Genomic DNA, 25,468 nt, shown 5'->3' with positions numbered 1-25,468 from the left:
TCTTTGCTAGCCTTTTCATTATTGTTAGCTCCTTGAACCAAATAATTACTTATCAATATTGTATTCCATGTGTTGTTTTCTTGAAACTCACATTTTAACTTGTACCTTCATTGCATTATGGTTATGTTAACATCTCGCGTTCCAAACTATCATCAATTGAGCAACATAGTTTTGTGATTGTGAAACTAAAAGTTGTGTTCATTGAGTTAGAAACAAACATAGGAGGTCAACCATTATTGTTGTCAAAAGGTGTTCTTAACTTATGATTCAGTCGGTAAAGGAAGTTTCCATCTGAACAAAACTATGTCGGTGATGGAAGAAGCATAGAATCCACTTTGTCCCAAAAGGATGTTACCTGTTTTTTTTTATTTCAGGTGATGAAAGGAGGAGAGAGAAAGAGAAAAAAGCATAGATTCATCATTTCTTCAACTGCTACATTGGATCAACATCTTTTCAGGTAGAGCAAACCATCTCCTGTTTCTTTTCATGACTTTGCTTGTTCATGTGTCATCTTATCTCCTTAGCTGAGTAGGTGCAAGTGAGATCAGGTTAGTTTCGATAGAACCAACTTTGAACTTTCTTTACCTTTTTGGTTGGGTAAGACTTGAGAAAACCCAACAACAAAACAATGTTTATAGATACATTATAACTGTGATAATTCATCAACCCATTTAAAGAAACTTATAATCAGTTCTTGTATACTTCATAACCCCTACAGCTATTAATGTCTGATAAAGCTACAGCCGTTGTCAAAAAAAAAAAAAAAAAAGCTACAGCCATGAGCACATTGACCATTGTAGATTAATTAGAATGTGTGTAATGTTTGTTAGGAGTAAGTACGGACCGAAAAACTTTTCGAAATTTTCAAAATATCCAGATTTATTGGATCCGTAAAACAATTAAATTTGGATTTGAATCCATTAGTAACGTAATATCTTCGTAAGAAAAAATTCAAAAACATTAAAGAAAAATAAATAAACCTATAAAATTTTCCGAGGACTCTAGATAGCAGATACGGAGCGGACTTTTCCAAGATTTTTGTAATTTTTAATATGTTGGCATTTTTAATATATGGTATTTGGTTTGCTTTTTATTTGTTGTTCATCATTCTTGTCTAATCCAATGTGGTGACTTCTTCGCAAATTGGGCTATAGTCCACTATTTGTGGTTTTTTAGCTAATTGGGTTATATCCCATTTATTTGTCGGCAATCTTATTCGATGAAAACTTTTTCAAATCACTCCTTTTTTTCACAACCACATAATCAAAAACTATTCGCTAATTATTAAATATTTTTTTTATTATAATTTTATTTCATCTAATATTATATGTAGTTTGATTTATGATGATTTATCAACATTAAAGAAGTATGATTTATAATTTTAGATTAAAATACCATTAAAATATATTGTAGTTTTCTGAATTTGAAGACAATTAATTAAATTTAGATTTAGCTATATTATGTATCAAAAAGTGCTGGTTAAAATATTAGATTTGGCTATCTTATCTATCAAAAGAGACCAGGTTGAAAGTGTTGATTTTTTTAGAGGTTGGTTAATAATTCCTTTAAAAGGAAAGGAAAAGAAATCATGATTTAAATTGTTGTTTATTGCTCTGATTTTTATTTATTTATTTTGTAGTTTTATATTAATTGAATTAATTTTTATGAATTTGTAACAATGATGGTTAACTGGGGCCTTTTCAATACAGCCGTTTAGGGGCTCAGCATCTCTAAGATCGACTAAGTGATTATCTCTCCCCACCTGATTAAGTATTTACTTCCAGTGGTTCTAAATTCATTTTGACCTTTGGTGTTTATGAAATTATAGAACAACAATTATTCTTTCCAAAGTGATACAAGTAACCGAGGCAATGAAGAAAGTTTAAGGGCTTTCTGTATCTTGATCAAAAAATTTATACAAAGAACTGTATATTGATACACAAGCGGATCTGGTTTCCTAAATAAGAATGAGAATCGTTTATATTAAATGAGATACAAAGGAAAAAAAGGTCATTGCACCTTGTAATGAGGATTGTATTCTATGAAGGCATAACGATTATTATGATGAATAGAATCTTTGACCACTTTGGTAAGCAGTGAAACTATTTTCAAGTGAATAAAGCTTAGATGAAGTGAGATCGGATGAGGAAAAATCTTTACCATAAGTCGAAAGAGTAATCACACTCAAAAAATAACATGTCCAAGATATACTAATATTTGTGACTCCTATTATATTAGAATTTAAATCTTTAGTATCTTTTCTATAGATTATATTCATAGTATAGTCTAGTCTAACATATTGGATTTGAATATATACCGATACTATGAAACATTAATCATTGTCTCGTTGCACAATGGTGGCACCAAAACATTAAAAATAGTATTTTAATATTTTCTACAGTTAATAGTATTAAATATATTTTCAAAGTTGTTTGTATTCTTGCATATGTAATTGGCTAATGAGTTCATCAATCAATCCACACTTAAAATTACTATTTTCTTAATTTTCTTTTGTTCTTCCATCTATTTCGATGACCACTGTAAAAATAGTGCAACTGAAATATTATAAAAAATGTTTTCTTCATGCTATAAATGTGATCACATCTGCATTTCTAACGTTTTTAACGTTGTATACACTTGCAGCAACCATATGATATATTAAATTGTTCACATTGCCTTGTTTGAAAAATATCATAGAATTATTGTAAAAGAATACATGAGCTTGCCTTTTAATTGCCTTTTGATGATGGTGGAATTCATCACATGGTTTTTGTGGCTTATAACAACATCTCATAAGTCTATGATGATGATAAAGCATTAAATGTCAGTGTTTGAGAAATGGTTTTTTGTATGATTAAGCAACTTTGTTTATTCATCCTCTTAGTGTTTGACAAAACCAGACATGTTTTATGTTTGTTTTTGATAATTTAAAGCTTTGTAATGTGTATGAATTATCTAAATTTGTGGCTACTGAAAGTTTTTCATTATCAGCGACTTGTGAATGCACCATAAATGCACCATGCTGATTAGATGGGAGTGATGTTTACTTAGTTCTAATCAATATGTTTTTATAGGACTTTCAAGTGTTTATCATATTAGATTTTCTAAATGTTTAACAAGTGTTCGCTCAAACAAAACATTCTTAAAAAGGGTATGCATAAATGAACCTCAAATGTTTACCAAACTTCTTCTTTTATCTTCAAGGTCCAATGTTGTTTGGGATAAGATTTTAAGGGGGAAAGTGCAGACCAAATAATACTCCAATCATCACTATCCCTACAACGCTTACAAAGTAAAATAAAGACATAATATGTGATAGATCAGAACAGCGACTGCACCAAAGCTAGAAACAACGCAAGCCATATCGATGACTAGAATCCAACCTGATGTAAGAGAAGCTGCAGATAAAACATAGAGGAAGGCATATGCTATTGCTATTCCAATAAATGGGTAGGCCAAAATTTGATTCAGTCTTCTCATCAACCCATTAAAACTCAAACTCTCCAACTTTACTATTTTTGAGCCATTCATGAATATACGAATTTTAAACATTTTTAGTTGTTTACTCTTTCGCACCAAAACAGATGTGTTTTTTTTTTTCACCAGAACAGATGATCAATCATATATATCATCAATTTTCGTGTTGTAAAGATCAATCTCATGGTATTTTTCTGGATAAACTAGTAGAATACCAATTTTTAAAAAATAAGAAATTAAAAATTTAAAAAAACATAAATAAAATTAAGTGGAAAATTTAAAGAAATGGGAATGATTATGGAAGGGAATTATGAAAATGATGAAAGATATGTTTCTACTTGCGCGGGATATTGTGGGTTCTTCTTTAACGGGATTTCATGCGAACGTGTGAAAATGGTTTAATAAGACGTATGGTACTCATCTCTTCACGTCTCTTTTGATTTTCTTTTTTGGGTTTTAGATTAAAAAAAAAAATAATATATTCTATTAAAACAGAAGCACATTTAATGCTTGCATCCAAACACTCTCAAAGTTTTTTTAATAATATTTTATTTTATTTTTATATTTAATTTCCGAAAATTAGTTATTAATTTAAATATTTTTAGATTTCCTAAAATCTAGGTCATCTTTAATTTAAATTTCAAATTATTAGAAATTTAATCTATTCTATTAAAACAGAAGCACATTTAGTACTTGCATCCAAACACTCTCAAAGTTTTTTTAATAATATTTTATTTTATTTTTATATTTTATTTCCGAAATTTAGTTATTAATTTAGATATTTTTAGATTTCCTAAAATCTAGGTCATCTTTAATTTAAATTTCAAATTTAATTAAATTTAGTTACAAAATTTTGCATTTAATTTAATTTAAATTCAAAATTTTCAAAAAAAATTATAATTAAATTTTATTACAAAAATTTAGATAATAATTTTAATACTTTAGAATTTCTTAAATACAGGAAAAATTTAATTTAAAATTTCTTAATTTTAATACTTAAGAATTTCTTAAATACTTTAGATAATAATGTTTGTTAAAACATGTAAGATATTAAAAATGATTTAAGACAACTAAACGGATGGATTAGCAAATTCATAGATATATAGATTGTTTATGTGTAAATTTAAATTCACATAATAACAAAGTTTATAATTAACATTAGATCAATGTATACTTAATTAACGTATACTCTTATTCTACTAATATACAAATTTTACTGTTTAAAATTAAAATAATAATAATTTTTTAATTTAAAAAACAAATAACAAAAATAAATTATATCTAAACAAAAAAATAAGTGCAACTTATATTAAAAATAAAAAATAAAACATTCTCGTGCGGACGCACGGGGTTAAAATCTAGTATTAACATTAAATGTCACGATGCAGTTAATTGGGCATGCTCTTTCACCATTCCTGTCAACATTAATAGAATCCATAATATTTTTGACCCCACGATGTTTTCTCGCAACCGTCAAATTAGAATATTGATGTCAAATTAACGAAAGAAAAAACCATTGCGGCAAATAAAAATTAACAGAACCAAAGAAGATGGGCTAAAAGAAAATTATTTTATTTTTAATCACCAAATTATATAGCATTACCATCGAATCAGCAGTTATAAATAGAGGATCGGTGCGAGTAACTGACATTCATCATCATCTTCATCACAATCTTCGTCATTCACATCACATATACGCAAACACCTCCGATCAATAAAAAAAAAAATGGCGAAACTCTCCAGTATTCTCATGCTCTTCTTCATCTTCATCACAAGTAAACAATCAACAACACTCTGTTTCACATATGTTTTTTCTCTCATCTCTTTTCTCTATACATCATTTCGTATGTTTTCAAAGGATCATAAGTCCAAACACTGTTTGTGTAGCTTTCTTGATGAAAATGTTTTTGTTCCTCGTCGTCGATTGCATTATAATTCTTAGAAATATTTCTTTGTTTTTGTTTTGACGTACTCAACATTTTTTTAATTGTTATGGTTTGTGTATTGAAATTGCAGGCGGCATTGCTGTTTCAGCCACCGTCTTCACTTTGCAGAACAGTTGTCCTTACACCGTCTGGCCGGGAATTCTCTCCGGCAACAGTAACACCCTCGGCGACGGCGGATTTCCCTTGACTCCAGGCGCTTCCGTACAGCTCACCGCTCCTCCGGGATGGTCAGGCCGGTTCTGGGCTCGTACCGGCTGCAGCTTCGATTCCTCCGGCCACGGTAACTGCGTCACCGGAGACTGCGGCGGCGTCCTCAAATGCATCGGCGGCGGAGTTCCTCCAACCACTCTTGCCGAATTCACCGTCGGATCAGGCGATTCCGGCAAGGATTTCTACGACGTGAGCCTCGTCGACGGTTACAATGTCGAGATGGGGATAAAACCCCAAGGAGGTTCCGGCGATTGCAAATACGCAGGCTGCGTCGCCGACGTCAACACGGTTTGCCCTAGCGAGCTCCGGATCATGGATCCGCACACGGGAATCATCGCGGCGTGTAAGAGCGCTTGCGCGGCGTTTAATTCGCCGGAGTTTTGCTGTACCGGAGCTCACGCGACGCCGCAAACTTGTTCTCCGACGCATTACTCGGCGATGTTTAAGAACGCTTGCCCTAGTGCTTACAGTTACGCCTACGACGACGCAACTAGCACATTCACTTGTTCCGGATCTAACTATTTGATCACTTTCTGCCCCACCCGGTCTTAGAGATTCGGGTCGGGTTTCTGTTCTCACGTTTCTTTTGCTTATTTATATTTTATGTACCGGAAAGATTATGACTTTGTATCTTCTTCCATTTTTTAATGATTTTTCCAAGTATTCAGTTGTTACAACTCATTTGCATTGATGCTTTGATTTGAGAGAACAAGAAAGATAAAGTCAGATTCTTTGCAATAGATATATACTGGATAAGTAAAGATGGATGCTTAATTAGAGATTAGAAGGTTCATTGGTTCTTGATGTACTTACATAAGAGAGCAATGATAACATCTACTGTTAAGTGTTAACCCAAAAGAGACAAAGCTTAAACTAGTGTCTATACTCAACTTTTTAAGCCATGGAATGGTTAAAAGACATGAGACCCGCGCGCAGATGCCATAAGGTTCAAAAGAGGACAGTTTGTTAGTCTGTTAATGGAGATTTAGCTGTTGCGGTTAAGATCAGTGTTTCTGGATTCTTTTGATTTCCACTTGCAAGCTTTCTTCATTCCTTTTGCAGCTTGAACGAATCCCACAATAACCTGAAGCTCATCCATTTCCTGTAAACCAGAGAGAGAGAGGACAAAATTCACAAACATATTGTAGCTTTTCGACCCTTTTGATTTCAGTGTTATTGAACAACAAGAATGTTACCTGAGACATGAAGTGTCTCTGAACAATGTCAAGTAGCTGCTCCTTTGATGGATTTGGAAGAGTATCCACCTTACATAAAAAGAGATCAATCACGTGTTGGCAAAAACAAAAAACTCTTTTCCAAATTTACCGGTAACTAAGAGAGTAGAAATAGAATGTTCTTTTTTACACTCACGAGGTTAAAATGTCGCCGATATCTAAGTAATGCAGGCATATCCAGTTTGCTAAGATCAACCTTCTGCGTTCAAGCCATGTTTTCCTCATCAGTAACACAACAAATTGAAATGAAAATTCTTAAAAGTCCAAGGCATTACCAGGTTTCTACGAGGAGCCAAACTCGAGCTTTTTAAGTGTGAGTCACAAGATAAGGCCCTACACATTGTCTTCTGAGATAACCGCGCTGATCTGTGTCCTCTTTGCTTCGACTTATGTGGCTGCAACGTGTCCTCCATTGCTGCATAAGTCAATCAAAGAACATTGGAGTTTTGATACTTAGCGATGATATTACAGAGTTTTGACAATGAACCAAACTTACTTATATCTGAGGGATTCCACTGCGGATGCTCGACTTCAATATCATCGTCTTCTTCGTTCCCTGTAGGAGCTTCAATGACACTAAGCGCATTCCTCTGCAACTTCACTTCTATTCCATTTGTCAAAACCTGAAAATTAAAAAGCATGAGGATTAGATTAAACAAATTGCAATTCAGTTAAAAAATTAGAGACTTTTTTTGAGAAATGGGAATGCAGGGAGACAAGAACTGGTGGAATTTGGTATCGATATTAGTAAAGTATACGCGTTATTGAAGAATTCGTATTAAGATACTACTTATATTGTAAAGCCATAGTAATGGTGAAGTGAGTAATGATCAAAAAAAGTAATTTCTAATGTTAAAAAAAAACTAAGCAGCCTAATGAAATTGAAAACGTCTATAAAAGTAACTCAGCCAAAAAGGAGCAAAATTCGGTAGTGGATGAAAATGACTAATCTGAAAGAAAAAAAGAAAGAACAAAACCCTAATTAATAGTATTAAATTAGTGACAAGTAAAACAAATCTAAAAGCCAGCTTGAACCCACAAAGATGAAAAAGGGATAAGGATTCACAAGAAATTTTGATGAGTAAAAAAAAGTTGAATAAATATAAAAAGTGCAGATCGTTATGATGCAATTTAGAATAAAGTTGTTATTTTTAAGGACAATCAATTAATCTTTTGCTTTTTGTTGCGTTGATCCATTTTGATTCGGCAACATCGGACAACTACTGATCCGGTGCATTATTGAGCTTAATGATTCAAAAGAAAAAAAAAATAACTCGAGCTGAATTCTGGATTTAAGCTCAAATCTACTCTTCTATTTCAATAATTTTCAGATTCTCCTCTCGAGCAAAAAAAAAAGAAAAAGACAAAACCCAGTTTTTTTATAAAAAAGAGAGAAAGAAAGCGAAGCTGGTTGATTATCTTTATTACCAGCCAATGCCAACCACCGAGTCCGACGGCTTTCTTAACGACGCCTTGAAGACCGACGAGGACAGATTTGGTACGGTTGTTCCCGGTAACGACCACTTTGGTATGACGTGGCAGCACCGTTAATTCCTCCTCGCTATTGCAATCTCCGAAGTAACTCTGTAGCTGAGAGAATCCTCCATTGAGGACGTTTGAGTTATCTGCAGCTTCCAGCATTTGTTTTCTCACTTCTTTTCTTTCTTCGACTATTAGAATCAACACCTCGAGTTTCACGATCCTCGAAACGTGAGTTGGTGCATTTCCGGAGGATTGAGAGAGGAGGAAAAAAGAGAGATATCGAGCAGAGAAATTAGGGTTTTGATGTGTGTGTCTGAGGAAGAAAGACAGAGTAAGGACTAAGGAGTAAGAGAAAGAGGGAAAAAAAAAAAAAGCAAGAGTATAGTAAGAGAGAGAAAGAGGAGGGAAGGGAGGGGGACGATAGCGACCGCCTTCCTATCGGTATTACCAATGATAAATCGCCACGTGGATTTTGTACTGCAAACCAATTTGCACAATGGAAACTGAGCGGTTTTTTTTAACAAGGATGGTGGATGGATTATCAAAAGTTTTTTTTTTCTTTTTTACCCAGAGGTTTTTGTCTTTAATGTTTACACCTAATGTGTTTACTGTTTAGTCCAAGCAACACTTTATTTTCATCTTGTAAACCATTGATGTGTTTACTAAAAAAACATAATTAGAAAGAATTTTTAAGTTGCATTAAACCAAGTAATTAATAGATTCAGTGGTTAGATTTTATTTACCGAAAATCTAACAAAAAAGTAGATTGAATACTTTTGTTTGGTTAACTTATACTTTTGGTTAAATGCTTAGAAACATTTTTGGTAGTATTTTGTATTGGAATCCGATCTTTAAGCTTTTACAAGGTTTAAATAGTTTAAAAAACAAGAAGAAGGAAACGAGGGCCACACTTGGTAATTTTTGTGTAATGTATACACGCGATCGACGTGAATCTGAATGGTTGACTGATATACTTTTTTAAAAAAAGTCAGGCCAAATGGGCCCATGCATCCTGGAATTACGCTAGTACCCCTGGTGTTTATTTGTTATCATCCATCCTTTCATCTCCATGAAATTTGAATTTGAATCACACCCCTACTGTATATATTAAATACTTGCATCGGATAATGTCCATATAGAACAATTAACTAGAACCAAAAGTCTATGGAGTAATTCTTAAGACATTGTACTAACATTTTTGTAAGTTTATAGGTAAAAATGTAAACATATCTGTCTAACTGTCTTGAGTTTTACAGTTATAAAGTTAGGGGAAAAATGGGTTAGCACTTAGCAAGGTAACATGGACGTAATCAAAAAGCAAAACATATTTTTGAGAAAGTCAATATTTTGGCCTAAAAGCCAAACTACTACTATCGTCCAATTTGTGTTACAATACGTTAAATAATCTAAAACTTTTTATCACTAAATATAACTATTTTTTATCACTAAATACGATCAAACGAACAGGGCTAGATTTTAAAGAAAAATGACACGTTCATAAACTATTAATGTACTTAGATTCTAAACTTCTCATCTCACATATTTTTATCTAAGTTAGATGTAAAATTAAAGCAATGATTCATCGATTTAAAATTTTCTGACATATTTAAAACATAACATTCCTAATGCAAAACAAAAGAAGAAAACCCCTCTCTCATCCTAATTTATATCTAAACGCAAGAAAGGAAGGCTGGTTTTTGTCGTTAAGGATGTTGTAAGTGATGATTTATTTAATTTAATATTAAAATCAATATTTGTAGTCGTTAAGCAACAAAGTCGTTGTAGTATAGTGGTAAGTATTCCCGCCTGTCACGCGGGTGACCCGGGTTCGATCCCCGGCAACGGCGTTAACCTTTTTTCGCCGCCTTAGAACCCTCTGATCCATTCGAAGTGTTAACTTTATAATTGTTTTTACTTTTTACTTTTATTAAGACGTCTCACCCGCAGTTTTGTCTTTCTTTAGCCGTTTCTGAACCAAAAAAAATGAGAAAGAGGAAGATAAAAAAAACATCCCACACTCAATATGATTGTAAGCTTGTTCTCATCATCTTCAAAATTCACAAAATCACGTAAATGCTGTCTCAGTCTCAGAACTGCACCTTCATTAGTCTTTTTTTTTTCTTCTTCTTTTTTTGCCAACGAGCACCTTAGTCATACAACTATGTTTCCCTCTTTTCCTGCCATTGCAGAAAGAATTCCGACAATAATAAAAAAAAGTAGTAAATATCGTAAAATTTCACTCACAGATGCTTACTCTTTAATATATATTATGAGAAAAATAGAGTATAATTTAGTCAAAAGCGTGTAAAATATAGGACTCAATTGTTCGTTGGAAGATAAACAAAAAAAATATATATCATAATCATTCATGCTAGGGTCTTGCTGTGGGACAAATCCGTCAAACCCTTTTTGTTATTACGTTCAGTGAACTAGCCAATAATGATTATAAATGATATAAATAAAAAAATGAAGGACCCAGCAATTAATTGAAATTTAGAAAACTGCTACTTCAGTTTGTAAGTAAACTAGATACTAAAGCTATATTCTTTATTTTTGTTGGTATCATTTGTAATACAAACTAGTGCAGAGAAAAGTGATCGATTCTTTATTTTGAAAGTGAGATGTCCATGCCACTGGCCAGAAATATGGAAAAAATGGATTTGAATATATACAGTATTATGTTAAATCACGGCTTAGATAGATTGTTAATGTTTTTTTGGTTCAAAACTTGTTGCTGTTCAAAAACATTATTTCACTAATCTGCATATTAAGAAAAGAAAAAAACCAAACAGATGGTGTGTTGTTGGGTCACATAAGCAAGGGACCCACACAAAAAAAACGAGTCCCACTTTGTGTTCTCCTCTTCTTCTCTGTATTATTTTGGTCACTAGTCATTACACAGAGAAAACTTGATTAGAGAAAAAAAAGAGATAATGAAAACATGAACTTTGTCTACTTGGACTATACACACACGACTAGGCGCTTTATCCTCTACACCCAACCACACAGTTTACTATGTACACCATAGACAATCTCACTCTTTATAAACCATATTAGGACACGTGTATGGTCAGTATACTGTGATAAGAATTCTGCTTAATGTGAACTCGCGTACTTGAACACACGACCCAAAATCAACTCCAGTTATACTTTTTTTTTGTTTGCTTTTAAATAAATTGAGAGAAGAATGAGAGATCCTTCTTCGATTCCAGCGAAGGAAAAGCGTATTCCTCGTGAGCACTAACTTCTCACTCTTCTTCTTCTTCTTCACTCTGCGTTCACACAATCCTCACCCTCCCCATCAAAGCTCGGAGGAGGTTTCGAGGGGGGGTGGTTTCGTCTTTGTGTGAGGATGACGTCGGATGGGGCTACGTCGACATCAGCAGCTGCTGCGGCGGCGGCGGCGAGGAGGAAACCGTCGTGGAGAGAGAGGGAGAACAATCGGAGGAGAGAGAGACGGAGGAGAGCCGTAGCTGCGAAGATATACACAGGGCTTAGAGCTCAAGGCGATTATAATCTTCCCAAACATTGCGATAACAATGAGGTGCTCAAGGCTCTCTGTGCTGAAGCTGGTTGGGTTGTTGAAGAAGATGGCACCACTTATCGCAAGGTGATTCCTTTAAACAATCTCAAAACTTATCAGATCTGAGCTTGGCTATGTTTAGATGTTGAAAATCTGAATTGGTAGGTTTCAATTGCGTTTTTTAAGGGGCTTGAATCTGATTATTCTGGCTTTATAAGGCGAGAAATTAAATTCCTGGAAAGAAAATTGGAAATAACAAGTAGCTTTAGCTTCTTTAAGATCACGAGCATCTCTATATATGGATCTAATCTCTGAAAGTGAATTTAAGGCTTTTCTTACTAATTTCAGTGTGAAATGTGTTTGATAAGGAGTTTTAACTAGTTTTAGATTCCTAATTAGGACATTCTTTAACTTAATGGTTGTTAGTACTTTTTATAACTAGTTTTAGATCCCCATTTAGGAGTTCCAAAGCATGTGGATTTTGCTGTTTTTGTCTAATGAACTAAAATGGGAATTGTGGTAGTTGAGATCCCCATTTCTTCTATTTTCTTGGTTTTCATTAGGTCTACTTCTTGAGCTATTAGTATATGCTCAAGTCTTAATCTGTATCTGTGATACCTGATCCATGGTCTTTGCATTGTTCTTCATTCCCTTAGATTGATTGTGACATTGTTGTGATGTTTGATTGGAGAATCAGGGATGCAGGCCTCAACCTGGTGAGATAGGTGGAACATCGTCTCGAGTGACGCCATACTCATCACAAAACCAGAGCCCTCTTTCTTCAGCCTTTCAAAGTCCCATACCTTCTTACCAAGTCAGCCCATCTTCCTCTTCTTTCCCGAGTCCTTCCCGTGGTGAAGCCAACAACAACATCTCCACATTCTTCCCCTTCATCAGAAATGGTGGCATCCCTTCCTCTCTTCCTTCCCTCAGAATCTCAAACAGCTGCCCCGTTACTCCACCACTCTCAACATCTCCAACTTCCAAGAATCCTAAACCTTTGCCTAACTGGGAATCTATCGCTAAGCAGTCCATGGCAATCGCTAAACAGTCGATGTCTTCTTTTAACTATCCTTTCTATGCTGTTTCTGCACCTGCTAGTCCGACTCATCGGCCATTTCATACTCCGGCGACTATACCTGAATGTGACGAGTCTGACTCTTCGACTGTTGATTCTGGTCATTGGATAAGCTTTCAGAAGTTTGCACAACAACAGCCATTCTCTGCATCTATGGTGCCAACCTCTCCTACCTTCAATCTTGTGAAACCTCCCGCACCTCAGCATATGTCTCCAAATGCTGCTGCGCTCCAAGAGATTGGCCAAAGCTCTGAATTTAAGTTTGAGAACAGTCAAGTTAAGCCTTGGGAAGGAGAAAGGATACATGATGTCGGTATGGAGGATCTGGAGCTTACACTTGGAAACGGTAAAGCTCATGGTTGATTGATTGTGAGAAGCTATTCTTCTTGAGTATCTGGATCTTCATATATGGTTCTTCACTTACTATCCAAATATGCGGCAAAAAAGCCTTCTCCATGTAAGCATTGGAGTTTGGAGTGTTAGTGTCGTTGTTTAATTCATGAATTTGGTTTTCAAAAGCATTATTTGTAGATAAGAAATTTTAAGATGTATGATTATTCTGTTCCGTTACAACTGTTAAATTAATTAGTGGTTTGAAACTGTTTTGTGTCTTTGTCTTGTCAAATTGATTAGTGATGTATCATGTCTTCAGCACATTGTGCTTCTCAGCATCAAAATCCAAAATTTGCAGAACATATGCTTTTTACAAAATGTATATTCTTTATTTCCCTGCAATTCAATATTTTTGTCAAAAACTAACCCACATCATCAAATATCTAGTTAGACAAAGCTAGCTAGAAGAAAAGCACAACCCAATGAACACAGCTAGCTACAGATGCTACATTATCATAATGCATACAAACTCTAGTCATCGTCATCGTCTTAACAATCCAATCCCTTCTGCTGGTTAAACAAATCATGGAGAATGCAGATCCAGTTCGGTCTCAGTCTCGGGACTTTCTGGTGCTTTCTCAGTCTCAACATTACATTCTTGGTATCTGAAGCAAGCTGTGAGATGATCATTGACAATGCCAGAGACCTGCAAGAAGGAATAAATGATAGTAGGACCAACGCAGCGGAACCCTCTCTGCATCATATCTTTGCTAATGTACTCTGCCTTTGGAGACTTAACCGGTACTTGACGACCATAGCGGTATCCATTTCTTAAAGGCTTGTGATTGAAAAATCTCCAACAGTAGTTGCTGAATGATCCAAATTCTTGTTTGACCTGTTTTTTTTTTTTCAATTTACAACCAGAAGCTGTTTCAAATAAGTTTCCAACACACAATATTCACAAACTTGTTTAGCAAACACACACAATCAATCTACCTTGAGAACCGATTTTGCGTTATCTACAACGGCTCTCAGTTTCTGTTCGGATAAAATGAGACACCCATTTACTCTAAGAGACATCAACCTCTTCTCTGTGAATTGTGCTATAGCTGAAGGATCGAAATCTTCAAAGAGCTTCCTGTGAAAAGAAACCAAAAACTTCTGATATTACACCTAAACAAAATACAAAACAAAGTGTCTTCTCTTTTTCTTCAAAATATGAGCAGAATATGACCTAAAGGCTTCTCTTTTGTGAAGGATTGAAGGCCAACTGAGCTCAGCCAATGCTTGTGAGAAGACAAGCAGCTCGAAGAGTTTCTTGTCGTCACGAACAGGAACACCCCATTCCTCGTCATGGAACAACACGTAGATTGGGTCTGTTGTTCATCAATCGTCATCATTATATTTGTATTAGCCACACAAAAAAAAACTTATGAATCCATCAATATTTTCAACCATTTTTTTTTTGTCTTTATACTCAACTACAAGACCTAGTTTTTGTAATGTTTGCAATTAATGTGTTGTTGACATCTATCATCTATGAAACTGATTGTTACCAATAATATTTAACACATACTATATAATAAATAAAAAAATTCTTACATTTCGAAAGCCATAAAGAAAGCCATTCACATGGCTTCCAATATGAAGTCGATTGAGATATTTCTTAGGGAAGAAACTGGGCAAGTGTATGTTAATTCTTGCAAAATTATTAAATGTGCGAGGACAAGAAAGTCTCTACATTGGGTAAAAAGCATTTTAACAAAGCAAAAAAAAAAAAAAACACCATCTCCTCCTCGTTATTCACGAAATTATTGCGTTTCAAAAACGAGAAAAACAGTATTTTTCACTAAATAAATAGAGAGGAAAAAAAGGAATTTAAATTAAAGTTAAATGTGTGGCAAAGGAGAAAAAAAAAGTTGTCAGACAAACAGACCTGAATTAGGTGTGATCCAATGGCATCTCTTAACCGGTCCCGGATTTTCAGGAGAAATGTCCTCAACGGCGGCGACGGCGGCGACATTGTTGAGTTTCCTGACTGATCCGTTCCGTTTCGACGGAGTAACAGTTTTCCCGGAGTTTGCCGTCTTCACCGATGAACGTTCCGAGGATGACGAGGAGGAGGAGGAATCATCAGTTGATGCTGAAAAGTTGCTCTTGCTCGTCACGGAGGAATCCGGCGGATTCTCACTCGCCGGAGATTTCGTCACTCGTGGATGCTGCTGTGGCTTCTTCTTCGCGATCTCTGTTTTGGAAACCCTGAATCTGTTGCCGGTCGAACAGAGGATGGCTCGTGACTCGACCATAGGTTTAACTGGAGAACGAAGCTTAGAGGTGACCACAGACATCTGAGAAGCTTGAGTGGCTTAAAGAAATGATAGAGAATGGAGAATTCGAAGGAAATGTGAGGGTAAATTTGGAAAGAGAAAATTAAGGAATGAGAAAGATGGGATCAGAGAGAGAGAGAGAGAGAGAGAGATGGAGAGAGAGAGAGAGAGGAGAAGAGAAGAGTAAGAGAATGAATCGGAGGTTTTTAAAAACAGAACGGTAACAAACAACAACAAAGGGACTTAAAAGGGTGGCTGTAACCGGTAATAGCCGGTGAATATTTGCTTACGTGTCTGTTAATCTTCTCTGTTAATGTTCTTGGTTTCAGAAAAGGACACCAATAAATGGTTAAAGCCGTGAATATTACGCTTTTTGTTGTCATTAATTCCTGATTAAGTTTGCCGCGCTTGTCGTTTTAGAACATAATAGTATTATTTAGTGGGGTTAATTGTGGAGTTTTAAAGAAGTAAGAGGGTTAAGCTTTAAAAAACATGTTTTTGGAGAATGCACCAAAGTCCGCTCATGCTTTATGACTTTGAAACTCATATATACAGTAAAATTAACGAAACAACTGTAGTAGTACATTATTTACTCCGACCTCGAATTAACTGCCACCAGTAGCTCGTGCTCTTTCACAGAGCTTTTGGCTTCTCGAAGAAGTGCAAGTACAATGATTGTAAATGAACCATGTTGATTTGACCGCTCTTTTTTATTTATTATTATAAAATAGATTTCACCATGGGGTTTAGAAAAAAAATTAGAGAGAGAAAGAATCAGAGAATTTTATCAAATTCTATTTCAGTTATTATTTATTATTCCATGCCTTTTTCTGTAGTGTTCACCATTTAGTCCAAAACACAAACTATATAAGCTTACATAACACGTGTGTGACCCCATAGAAAAGCTTATATGAATAATCCTTTGCTACAATATATAATCTTGTAGCATTATTGATGTTTAGTTACTAGTTTGATGGATTAACGGAGGGTAGAAAGGTCATTTAAAGGTGGGCAGAGAGTCAGAGTCTAATTTGGTGAAGTGTGTGTGGTGTTGGAATACGAGTGAGGGGTAAACAAGGGAAATACAAAAGCTTTAAGTAGAAGTTAAAAGTAGCTTACCGTTAAGAAAAAGAATCGTAAAAGCCATCCCAACGCACCAACTCCACCTCAACCTCACCCTTGGCCTGCTGTTTCTTTTCCTTTTCTTTCCAACGGCTAACCACAAAAATCATCTTTGATGGGCCTAGCCCAATTAATTATATGGCCCTAACTCCGTACGTACGTTACTTAATCCCCTTTTAAAGCATTTTTGTGATCACAGAGAGAAAACAAACAAAAGTCGGTGTACGTAAACGAGTCTGTGACAATCTGCAAACATCTTTTGATTCAAAACTGTTGTAACTGTACACTTTTATAATTGCATAGCCTTTTGTGTAAGAACTAAAAGACTAAATAAGATTCGTCTTCCTTTAAACCGGTCCGAGAGTGTTGAAATGGTCCCATGCTTCCTATAATATTGAACCAAACAAAAACGACTCAGACTCAAAAGATACTAGTGCGATGTTTGTTAGTATTTTTTGTCAAAAACGTTATTTGTTAGTGAGATATTAGTAAACAAAAAACCTGTAATAACTCGAAAACTCTCTCAGCCATGTATTTCTGGTTTGCAGAAGCACCCTTCTGTTGTAGCTTGTCTGGATGAAGGATTAGTAATGCCCTCTGGTACGATTTTCGAACCGCGTTTCCTTCTATCATATCCATGAGAGGTATCGGTTTCCACCCACTTCCGGTCCAAAGAATCTGTGTTGTAAAACTTCCACATTCATTAGTTGTATATTACAGAGACTTAATAATGCTATGTATTATACCCTTTAATACAATACTTACATATTGCAGCGTGGACAGGAGAGACCGAATGTTTCCGCTCTTCCCGCTTGACCACTTGCGGATTTTCGCATCGATGTTCTGTAGAGGTTCCCGAGATTGTTTTGTTTTTTTAACTTTGAGGCTCTTTTTTTCCAGGCTTAAAGTATTGGAAAAAATAAAGAGTATATCTCATTGTTATTGCTGTAGTATTACCTGGATTTCTTCAGCATCATTTCTGGTTTCTTCCAGTTTCTCCTCTTCTTGTGTTATATCCTCCACCTGCGCAGCACGTTACAAGTTCCACGCCAATTGTAAAGAGAGACGTAAAAGTTATTGAAACTTGAAGGCTGAAGTACATAATGTTATGTTTACCAGGAAATTTACATGGAAGGGCTCGTCTATATCCTCTGAGCTAGTATGTACTGAGAGAAGAAAACAAGGTAAACTCAGATGTTATTTAGTTGTAAAGTGATAATAAGGATTTAAAACTCAAAATACCAATCCAAGAACTTACCTGTGCTTGGTTCCTGTCTCTCCTCTTGTTCAGTAACACTAGTAGCCTTATTATTTTTCATGCTCACTCGATCTGATTCCTTTTTCTGAGTTTCTTGTGAAGGTTTCTGATCCCGATCCTGTAAGTAGATTATTTACGGGTAGGTAATCACAAACCAAGAAACTCACAGAAACATAAGAAAGATCTTGATTGGGGGATAAGGTACCACAACGGGAATATCTGGAGTCGATTTCTTTTGTTGATCAGGAATGTTTACAGTTTCCTTGGCATAAGCTGCGTCATGATTGATATCAGTCATGGAAGTTTCTTTAGCTCTCCATCTAGAGCTTTTTCCAAGAGTTTCCCCACCTGCTCCAATTGAAGCTGCTTGACTGAAAATCTTAACAAAGTCCATCACTTTTCCTTTGACTCCATCTTTGCCAACTTCTGTTGCTGATGATGAACTTGCAAAGCTGGATTTATCGGGTTTTGGGGTATCCAGAGAACTTCTCGTGCCTTGTGGTTTCTTCTTGCTTCTTGAATCTCCTCCAGCAGAGCTTCGCATGTTTTTCGCTTTGCTTTTACCTTTTTTCACTTCCCTGTCTAATACTATATCCTCACCTGAAATAACAAAAGAACAAAACAGTGTCACACAAAAGGAAGCTAAACCAAACCAAACATTTATATATGTATGCAGAAACCAACCTTGTATCTCATCGTTATCATGGAAAATTGAATGGAGAGGCTTCACATTAGCTTCCTGCTGTTTTGACACACCAGAGAAGGCCTGATCAGACATCAAATCGATATCTGGTTTTTCTTCTTCTGTCTGAACAACAGGACGCTTTTGCGAGGTCTTCTTTTTCTCTTTCAAATCAGAGAAAGCACTCTCTCCTTCTTCATCTTTAACAGCTTTCTCAACTGAAGTAGAGTGCTGCAAACCACTCGGTGTTGTTTCCTCAGCTTTAGCCATAGAGCTCAATCTTGAACTGCCCCAGATGACAACAGGAACTCCTTTATTAGGCCACTTGTAGATGGAGAAGTGAAACTGTCTGCCTTTCCCAGACACAACTCCTGGAGCAGAACCACAAACATCTGAACCTGATTTAGTAGTAGAGGCCACCATATCGGGTTTGCTCGAAGTTCTTGACAAAGGAGAGCTTGAAGCAGTCTCTCTGTTCTTGCTCAAACTACGAGTAGCTGGACCAAATGTGGGAATCTCTGTTGCTTTGATTAGTTTTGCAGGAAGGCTGAGGAACACAAATCATATCCAATTATTAATTTTGATCATTTGATTATCAAACTAGTTGAAATAGTAAGCAAAGAAAAAAACAGAACCTGAATTGTGCAGGAGACGAAGTCCCAGGAGATTCGGCTTTGTGAGGGATAGGACGAGCCGGGCTAAGGATCCGAGAACCCGGGAGTGATGACCCGAATGGTTCGCGTTCGTTCTTCGTCTTCTTCGGCGGCGAAGATGATGATTCTTTCACTCTGAAAATATCGTCGAAGAAATCATCAGCCGTGAAACGACGCCGGATGGATGGATCTTCGCCGAAGACAGGCTTCTCGTCTCTTCCGTCCCAAAAGTCGTCACGGGGAATCAGCGCGCTGTTGTCGACGATGACGTCACGCCGCCTGAGAGCTGTTTCGCTGAAGCTATGTCGAGTGACTTCGTTAACCTTGGAACGTCTTTTAGGCGGACCACCAAACACGTCTCCGAAGTCGATGTCCACGTCATCGCCGTCGGCAAGAACGGTCTCTACGCTTTGCATAGCACAAACGAAACTTGACAGAGCAGAAACAGAAAATTGCAGCTTGTTCTGAGAGGGATACAGAGGAAAACACAAGGATGAAACAAAGCTTCTAGAAAGAGACAAAAGAGAGAGAGGTAAGTGTGGGGTTCCATTTGATTTGAAGCCACAAAAGCGATTTTCGGTTATTACAGAGAGAAGAATCTTAAGGTCTTCTTTGTGGATAAAATACATATAACTCCAAAACCTTACACTCTCTCTGTCTCTCCTTCTTTCTTCTTCTTTTTTTGTCTCTCTCTCTCACACACAATTTTTTTTTTTGGTGGTCAGAAGATAATGCTGAGTCAAATGTTTGATTAGTGAAATTAAGAGTATGGGATACACTAAAACTCTTAGTACAGAAGATAAGAATAAACAGAAGCTCAGAAGGAGCACTGAATCTAAGTTTATAGCCACAGATATGGGAAACTGAATCTAAGTTCTAGCCTACCTTTTTCCCCAAGCAGAATCTGCCATTGATGTAGAAGAAGAAGAAGATCCAGATATCTTACTTAACAAGCATCAGATCCCTTGATTAATCAGAACCATCTGGGAAGCTATCAAGCGCATCTTGCTTGCCATTAACGTAAAACTCCACCACAGCTTGCATTCGGTTTAATTTATCTGGATGGTAATTCAGATGAACAATCACCGGCTTCAACTTCTTCAGTTCATAATTCTTTCTCACAGTTTTGAAGAGGACCTTACTGTTCATGAACTCGTACATATCCATGACTCTCTTGGAGGCGTGTAACCCAGTGTAACCAGGATGCGAAGGGTAAAAGAGTTGCTCATTGAAAACCGCTTGGTCCCATGCCTTTGACTTAGATAGTGTATCTGCAACACGATCCAGCAGCTCGATTGAAGGAAGAGTTGGTCTTAGATAGAAAAACCCGGAATTGAAAACCCATATCCTCATCGTGTGAGCATACCGAGCCCATCCCATGGATGGTTCATCAAACACATCGTTGAACCCGTAAGCCGTCCCATTGTTATGTCCATCGCTCATGGACTCCACATCAGAGTCTCTGTACAGATGAAGGAAAGGGTTCTGCAAAAAGACAATGTCCACGTCCGACAGAAGAACACCATAACCAAGCTGCAAGAACTCTCTCAAGACGCGGAATTTCAGTCCGGAAACAGCGTGATTACCTCCGCTTTTCCCAACCATGTCCACCGCTTTGTCTGGATCCCTCTTGTAATATGCAACTTCATTCGATTTACAGAAGTTTTCCATGGAATCATCCAAAGCGACAACGAGGTAGTTTTGAATACCAACTCTCTTGATGCTAGCAATCTGCAACTCCAACATTGGTTTCACATTTGAGTTTGCAAGAACCACAATGATCTCTTTATTGACAGCTACTTTCTCTAACAGCTTGGCTAATCTTGGGTTAACAGACTCGTCAGGAACCACGGTTGGATTAGTTCTCAGACTCTTGACAGTTCCAAAAGGCCCGGCCTTGATCTCTGATCCCAAAACTAAGACTTGTTTCCTCGCATTTTCTGTATTTTGCTCAGCAAACCGTACCTTTTCTGTTAGCTCTCTGACCTGCTTCCTTAGCTCGGCGTTCTTTTCCGAGATCAACGCATAGTCTGATTTCAGCATTTTGACCCGTTCAGGCGATTCACATGCAGCCGATCCAACCTGAAAAGAAAAACAGAGAAAGGATGAAACTTCACCAGTTCAAATGATGAGGACTGAAATTTTTCGACATCAAAATTTCAAGACAATGGACTCAACGTGATGACTGAACCATTCGATCTGTAATCATTACGCAGTAATCGATAAAGATTAAAACAAAGCAAGAGGCTTTAATTCTCAAATACAGTTCTAATATCGGCTATCGTATCCAAACTTCAACAATGAACTAGGAATTAACGAACACAACACCATCAAAGGGTTTTCCAGCATTCCCCATAGAAATCAACTCAATGCCTGTAATAATAAGCTTGCGCAGGACATAGATCACAAATCGAGAGCTATAATATGCACCTCTTTTTCAAAAAAGTTATAGATGTACATGCATTTAGGGAAAAAGTACCTGAGAGGTCGATTTCGAAAGGCGTTGGTTTGCTGTCAACGATGATCCAGAGTTGAAGAAGCCGTTGGGGAACAAGACGGAGCAGACGCAGCCGATAAGGATTCCGACGATGATGGCTATCGCAATTCGAGATCCTCGGAGTTGATGGATTCTGTCTCTACGACCCGGCATTGGCATTTGACCTCTTCCGAAAAGAGAAAAAGAGAAGACGCAGTAGCCAAATTGATAAACCCTTTCTTTCTTCTCTTCTCAGATCAAATCCTTTTGTCTCGTGTAAACTTAATCTTTTATGAGCCTCTTTAACCATTCATTTGGTTTCATTAATTACTCTTCTGATAGATTCATTTAATGTTTGATCTATTGTCCATTTCTTTTTATTAACTTCTTACTGATTTATGCAAGAAAATAATTAATTCCACAATATATCTTGACTTGTAGTTCTAAAGTAGTTATTCTTGGTCAAATGTCATCTTAACATACTACCAAACTAAAAAGAGAGGAGAGATAAGTGTGTTTTATAATATTACATTAAGACACCATTCAAAAATGGTCTAGTTAGGTTGCGGCTAATTACCTCTATAATATGTAGCGATTACTTGTTGAGTGTGGACTTGGTTAGGCAAAATTTTTGCCAAACTCTCGACAACCAAATTTTATAAAACTATTTCAAAGCATTGAACACAGACACTAAACAGTAAACAGTTTTGACAGCATTGAACACAGAACACCAACCAAACCGTTTTTTTTTATAGCTTTTTGAAATCTCAAAGATGATCAAATGGTAAGCCCAAGGGAGAGTTAAAGCGGTCAACAATATTCCTTTCCTATGCAGTTGAGACATCGTTGTACCCTGCAATAATAAACAAAGAGAAACCAAAGTTTTAGTTTTTTTCTTTCTTGGTTTGGTTTTGTCTAGTAGAACAATCAGATACGAGAAGATTTTCATATCATGTTCAGACTTCTGTTCTCTGTACAGATTTGCAGTGAAAAATGCAGAGAAATCGAAAGAGTTAGAAAAAATGGAGAAAGAGAAGGTAGACAAACCTGTAACCATCACAAGTAGGGCAAAGACATGGATTGATACAAACTGGATCATACAATGGCGACCATTTTATCGTTGCGTTTCCTTTGCATAACTTGCATATGTAAAACCCTTTCCCACGACACGCTCGACAAGCCAATCCAGTTTTCTTCCGTTTCTCCTCAACAGTGAATTGAAATGCGCCTATGGCTGCTGAAGAAACCACATTTATGATCACAAACCCGCCAACTATCACGCCTGCGATTTTCCCCAAGATTCGAATCGGTTCTAGTGGCATTTCCTATAGTGTTAAGTCTCTCTTCGGAATTTCGTCGAACAGCTTGAGTGCGTATTTTCTGCTGACGCTTTTTCTTGCCTCACAACGTATTTTTTCAATTAATATATGTATCTCAGAGCAGAAGTAAACAAAAATTAACAGTCTTTTTTCCCGCGCAGTATTTGAACACAGAATCGGTGATTTTAGGTGTTGCAGAATTTTTGGGATTGGAAAGAAGAAGATATCTAAGTTACAATTGTAATGTTCACAAAAAAAATATACATATAGAGTAGAGCTCTAATAAATTACGTGATTTGACGATTTTACCCTTTCATTAATGAGAATAGAGAGGAGAGCTTAAATCTGAACTGAAAATCCCAACTAAACCGTTACAAACCGGTACATTGCGTAGTCTATTAACTCGAAATCCTAGTAAAGAGAAGATGAGCACCATTTTGAGGCTGCAAGGTCACAAACAAAACAGGAGCATGTGCATAACTTGGAGATAACCTGAAACTGTAATGCCTCAAAATCGTAGCCAGAACCGTTTTGGCTTCAACCATTCCAAGATTCTGGCCCACACAAGTCCTAGGACCTAACCCAAACGGCACAAGCAATGCGGATTCTTTCCTGGTATCTTCAAACCTACGCGGATTAAACTCCTCAGCGTCGTCTCCCCATGTTTCTTTGTCATGGTGCATCGCGATGACTGATAAATAGAGTTGAGTTCCTGCAGGAATCTCAAGGTTCCCAAGCTTAGCTCTCCTTAGAGTGTCACGGTTTAGTGTCATCGCTGGAGGGTAGAGCCGGAGAGTCTCATTGATTATCATACCTAGCTGTTATATAAATGAGTGTGTTGTTTAAGTTACAGTGTCTCTTAAAACCATTCTTAAGTTGGAAGCTAAATGACTTACAGTTTTGAGGTCTTGTACGATATCTGGAGTGGGTAGCCCGGTTGGTCCGACGACACGTATGACTTCTTCCCGAGCAATGTTCTGCCATTCTTGGTGCATAGCTAAGAGGACTAGAACCCATGTCATAAGATCACCAGTTGTTTCTTTAGCTGCGAAGTAGAAGGTCTTGCACTCATCTATAACTTCTTCAATCCCAAGCTTCTCTTCTTGGCCATTCGGTTTCGTGTAAGGAGAGATAAAAGCCTGGAGCAGAGTTCCTGATTTCTCTGCGGCTGTTGTTTTGTTGTTCTTGATCAGTTTCTGAATAGAACCACGGATTTGTTTCTCGATCCTCCATATCTCTCTATTAGTCTTGGAAGGGAAGAATCTAAACCACCATTTTGAAAGTTCTTGTTACAAACTTGTTCTCTAAAACTAGGAGGAAGTATCTCAATAGGACTTACCTGAACCCGGGGATATAAATGCTCCATCGAACTAGATAGAAGAGACGCATCATACGCTCCTGCAGCGAAAAGATTTGTTTCCCTTCTTCCACACAGTTCCCAAAAGCTGTTCTTGATAACATATCTGCAGACAAATTGTGTATCTCTCTGTGTACCTCTAACTCAATCTCTTCTTCTCCATTTCTCATCTCCTCCCACTTCTCCATCAACATCATAGTACTTGTCACCATTTGCGGCACCCACCTCTGTAAAAAGATCTCAGCTTTAATATCACAATACTATAGAGGGTTCACACGAGATAGAAATCTTGATACCAAGACTCAGATTTAGTAACTTCAAGCTAGACTAGATGGATTCAATATTCAAATTACGGGAGCTTAGCGATTGATGTGTGTACCTTGACTTTATCCATGGTAAAAGCTTGAATGGCGATTCTTCTATGGAAAGCCCATTGATCGCCTCTAAGACCAGGAAGACCCTGAGCATAAAGCAGCTTAGACAAAGGGTTATGCCCGATTCGATCAAACGACCCGCTCGTCGTCAAAGCTTCCCGGATTAGTCTCGGATCCGACGTGGCAACCACCGGTTTCGACCCGAACCAGTAGAGAAACGTCTTCCCGTAGACACGTGACCATTTGTGGTAGTGAGGCGCCACGCGGTGGACGAACTCATGAGGATTGTCGCCGGAAGGGATCGGCTTTGCTTTCGCCTCCGTCGTTAATCGGCTCACCTCAGAGGAGTTTCCGGTGAATATCCGGTAACGAGGGCCCGTCACGCGTAGCCTCTTGAAGTGGGATTGGATTCTCCAAGGGACCCATAGATTACTGTAAACGAATCTGAAGACAAGAAGAAAGAAAAAGACGAAGACGAAGAAAAGATGATTGAAGATGAAGGACACAGCCATATTTTGACTTACTACTAGTTACTACCCCAAGTCTGAAGTCTCTCTGCTTCAATATTGGATCTTGAAAATATAAAATATATCGAAAAGTTATCATTTTTAATCTG

At 36.9% G+C, this 25,468-nt stretch overlaps 8 protein-coding genes and 1 non-coding gene across 10 annotated transcripts; 3 read left to right on the top strand and 6 right to left on the bottom strand.

Moving 5' to 3' along the window:
* The first annotated feature begins 5,132 nt into the window (after positions 1-5,132).
* Positions 5,133-6,287, top strand: LOC18008645 (pathogenesis-related protein 5). Its single transcript, XM_006390295.2, has 2 exons — positions 5,133-5,252; positions 5,494-6,287. The coding sequence occupies exons 1-2, from the start codon at positions 5,204-5,206 to the stop codon at positions 6,183-6,185; spliced, it is 741 nt and encodes a 246-aa protein (XP_006390357.1). The 5' UTR covers positions 5,133-5,203; the 3' UTR covers positions 6,186-6,287.
* A 99-nt stretch (positions 6,288-6,386) lies between these two features.
* Positions 6,387-8,706, bottom strand: LOC18008719. 2 transcript variants are annotated; one of them, XM_006390293.2, is made up of 6 exons: positions 8,297-8,706; positions 7,365-7,491; positions 7,144-7,283; positions 7,005-7,064; positions 6,830-6,898; positions 6,387-6,735 (listed from the first exon to the last, which is right to left on the bottom strand). In XM_006390293.2, exons 1-6 carry the CDS (start codon positions 8,507-8,509, stop codon positions 6,619-6,621), a joined length of 726 nt encoding a protein of 241 aa, XP_006390355.1. In that variant the 5' UTR covers positions 8,510-8,706; the 3' UTR covers positions 6,387-6,618. The 2 variants fall into 2 exon arrangements, with proteins under 2 accessions (XP_006390355.1, XP_006390356.1); XM_006390294.2 differs by having other exon boundaries at positions 7,005-7,067; positions 8,297-8,704.
* Positions 8,707-10,125: 1,419 nt separating this feature from the next.
* On the top strand, positions 10,126-10,197 carry TRNAD-GUC. Its single transcript has one exon. It is a non-coding gene; the product is annotated as a tRNA-Asp (tRNA).
* Positions 10,198-11,494: 1,297 nt separating this feature from the next.
* LOC18008885 (protein BRASSINAZOLE-RESISTANT 1) lies at positions 11,495-13,660 on the top strand. Its single transcript, XM_006390292.2, has 2 exons — positions 11,495-11,960; positions 12,571-13,660. Exons 1-2 carry the CDS (start codon positions 11,703-11,705, stop codon positions 13,312-13,314), a joined length of 1,002 nt encoding a protein of 333 aa, XP_006390354.1. The 5' UTR covers positions 11,495-11,702; the 3' UTR covers positions 13,315-13,660.
* Positions 13,661-13,669: 9 nt separating this feature from the next.
* LOC18009178 (probable GMP synthase [glutamine-hydrolyzing]) lies at positions 13,670-15,808 on the bottom strand. Its single transcript, XM_006390291.2, has 4 exons — positions 15,221-15,808; positions 14,519-14,660; positions 14,281-14,422; positions 13,670-14,179 (listed from the first exon to the last, which is right to left on the bottom strand). The coding sequence occupies exons 1-4, from the start codon at positions 15,630-15,632 to the stop codon at positions 13,868-13,870; spliced, it is 1,008 nt and encodes a 335-aa protein (XP_006390353.1). The 5' UTR covers positions 15,633-15,808; the 3' UTR covers positions 13,670-13,867.
* Positions 15,809-16,970: 1,162 nt separating this feature from the next.
* On the bottom strand, positions 16,971-19,920 carry LOC18009404 (J domain-containing protein required for chloroplast accumulation response 1). Its single transcript, XM_006390289.2, has 9 exons — positions 19,309-19,920; positions 18,676-19,220; positions 18,197-18,591; positions 17,992-18,109; positions 17,850-17,899; positions 17,691-17,756; positions 17,499-17,576; positions 17,235-17,411; positions 16,971-17,119 (listed from the first exon to the last, which is right to left on the bottom strand). Exons 1-9 carry the CDS (start codon positions 19,740-19,742, stop codon positions 17,081-17,083), a joined length of 1,902 nt encoding a protein of 633 aa, XP_006390351.1. The 5' UTR covers positions 19,743-19,920; the 3' UTR covers positions 16,971-17,080.
* A 135-nt stretch (positions 19,921-20,055) lies between these two features.
* LOC18008777 (arabinosyltransferase RRA2) lies at positions 20,056-22,070 on the bottom strand. Its single transcript, XM_006390288.2, has 2 exons — positions 21,806-22,070; positions 20,056-21,408 (listed from the first exon to the last, which is right to left on the bottom strand). The coding sequence occupies exons 1-2, from the start codon at positions 21,980-21,982 to the stop codon at positions 20,296-20,298; spliced, it is 1,290 nt and encodes a 429-aa protein (XP_006390350.2). The 5' UTR covers positions 21,983-22,070; the 3' UTR covers positions 20,056-20,295.
* A 379-nt stretch (positions 22,071-22,449) lies between these two features.
* On the bottom strand, positions 22,450-23,351 carry LOC18008995. The gene is made up of 2 exons (XM_006390287.2): positions 22,850-23,351; positions 22,450-22,655 (listed from the first exon to the last, which is right to left on the bottom strand). Exons 1-2 carry the CDS (start codon positions 23,122-23,124, stop codon positions 22,613-22,615), a joined length of 318 nt encoding a protein of 105 aa, XP_006390349.1. The 5' UTR covers positions 23,125-23,351; the 3' UTR covers positions 22,450-22,612.
* A 22-nt stretch (positions 23,352-23,373) lies between these two features.
* On the bottom strand, positions 23,374-25,393 carry LOC18008748 (cytochrome P450 734A1). The gene is made up of 4 exons (XM_006390286.2): positions 24,858-25,393; positions 24,461-24,705; positions 24,018-24,384; positions 23,374-23,939 (listed from the first exon to the last, which is right to left on the bottom strand). Exons 1-4 carry the CDS (start codon positions 25,362-25,364, stop codon positions 23,520-23,522), a joined length of 1,539 nt encoding a protein of 512 aa, XP_006390348.1. The 5' UTR covers positions 25,365-25,393; the 3' UTR covers positions 23,374-23,519.
* Between the last annotated feature and the right edge of the window lie 75 nt (positions 25,394-25,468).

Source organism: Eutrema salsugineum, unplaced genomic scaffold (assembly GCF_000478725.1).
Source record: "Eutrema salsugineum unplaced genomic scaffold, Eutsalg1_0 scaffold_9, whole genome shotgun sequence".
NCBI lineage: Eukaryota > Viridiplantae > Streptophyta > Magnoliopsida > Brassicales > Brassicaceae > Eutrema > Eutrema salsugineum.
This window is presented reverse-complemented; position numbering and strand designations above follow the sequence as displayed.

What these genes read in the sequence shown, in the direction of transcription:
- LOC18008645 (XM_006390295.2), top strand. Translation starts at nt 5,204, where the DNA reads ATGGCGAAACTCTCCAGTATTCTCATGCTCTTCTTCATCTTCATCACA. An exon ending in CTTCTTCATCTTCATCACAA is followed by an intron (nt 5,253 to 5,493) that starts GTAAACAATCAA and finishes TTGAAATTGCAG; the next exon opens with GCGGCATTGCTGTTTCAGCC.
- LOC18008777 (XM_006390288.2), bottom strand. Translation starts at nt 21,982, where the DNA reads ATGCCAATGCCGGGTCGTAGAGACAGAATCCATCAACTCCGAGGATCT. An exon ending in TTTCGAAATCGACCTCTCAG is followed by an intron (nt 21,409 to 21,805) that starts GTACTTTTTCCC and finishes TTTTCTTTTCAG; the next exon opens with GTTGGATCGGCTGCATGTGA.
- LOC18008995 (XM_006390287.2), bottom strand. Translation starts at nt 23,124, where the DNA reads ATGCCACTAGAACCGATTCGAATCTTGGGGAAAATCGCAGGCGTGATA. An exon ending in CCTACTTGTGATGGTTACAG is followed by an intron (nt 22,656 to 22,849) that starts GTTTGTCTACCT and finishes TTATTATTGCAG; the next exon opens with GGTACAACGATGTCTCAACT.
- LOC18009404 (XM_006390289.2), bottom strand. Translation starts at nt 19,742, where the DNA reads ATGCAAAGCGTAGAGACCGTTCTTGCCGACGGCGATGACGTGGACATC. An exon ending in GAGACAGGAACCAAGCACAG is followed by an intron (nt 17,900 to 17,991) that starts GTAAGTTCTTGG and finishes TTCTTCTCTCAG; the next exon opens with TACATACTAGCTCAGAGGAT. An exon ending in GAGTTTTCGAGTTATTACAG is followed by an intron (nt 17,120 to 17,234) that starts GTTTTTTGTTTA and finishes TCAATATTATAG; the next exon opens with GAAGCATGGGACCATTTCAA.
- LOC18008748 (XM_006390286.2), bottom strand. Translation starts at nt 25,364, where the DNA reads ATGGCTGTGTCCTTCATCTTCAATCATCTTTTCTTCGTCTTCGTCTTT. An exon ending in ATTTATATCCCCGGGTTCAG is followed by an intron (nt 24,385 to 24,460) that starts GTAAGTCCTATT and finishes ATGGTGGTTTAG; the next exon opens with ATTCTTCCCTTCCAAGACTA. An exon ending in TCGTACAAGACCTCAAAACT is followed by an intron (nt 23,940 to 24,017) that starts GTAAGTCATTTA and finishes TTTATATAACAG; the next exon opens with CTAGGTATGATAATCAATGA.
- LOC18008719 (XM_006390294.2), bottom strand. Translation starts at nt 8,509, where the DNA reads ATGCTGGAAGCTGCAGATAACTCAAACGTCCTCAATGGAGGATTCTCT. An exon ending in GTGGAATCCCTCAGATATAA is followed by an intron (nt 7,284 to 7,364) that starts GTAAGTTTGGTT and finishes TGACTTATGCAG; the next exon opens with CAATGGAGGACACGTTGCAG. An exon ending in ATCGGCGACATTTTAACCTC is followed by an intron (nt 6,899 to 7,004) that starts GTGAGTGTAAAA and finishes TTTTTATGTAAG; the next exon opens with GTGGATACTCTTCCAAATCC.
- LOC18008885 (XM_006390292.2), top strand. Translation starts at nt 11,703, where the DNA reads ATGACGTCGGATGGGGCTACGTCGACATCAGCAGCTGCTGCGGCGGCG. An exon ending in ATGGCACCACTTATCGCAAG is followed by an intron (nt 11,961 to 12,570) that starts GTGATTCCTTTA and finishes TTGGAGAATCAG; the next exon opens with GGATGCAGGCCTCAACCTGG.
- LOC18009178 (XM_006390291.2), bottom strand. Translation starts at nt 15,632, where the DNA reads ATGTCTGTGGTCACCTCTAAGCTTCGTTCTCCAGTTAAACCTATGGTC. An exon ending in CACAAAAGAGAAGCCTTTAG is followed by an intron (nt 14,423 to 14,518) that starts GTCATATTCTGC and finishes TTCTTTTCACAG; the next exon opens with GAAGCTCTTTGAAGATTTCG. An exon ending in ACGCAAAATCGGTTCTCAAG is followed by an intron (nt 14,180 to 14,280) that starts GTAGATTGATTG and finishes AAAAAAAAACAG; the next exon opens with GTCAAACAAGAATTTGGATC.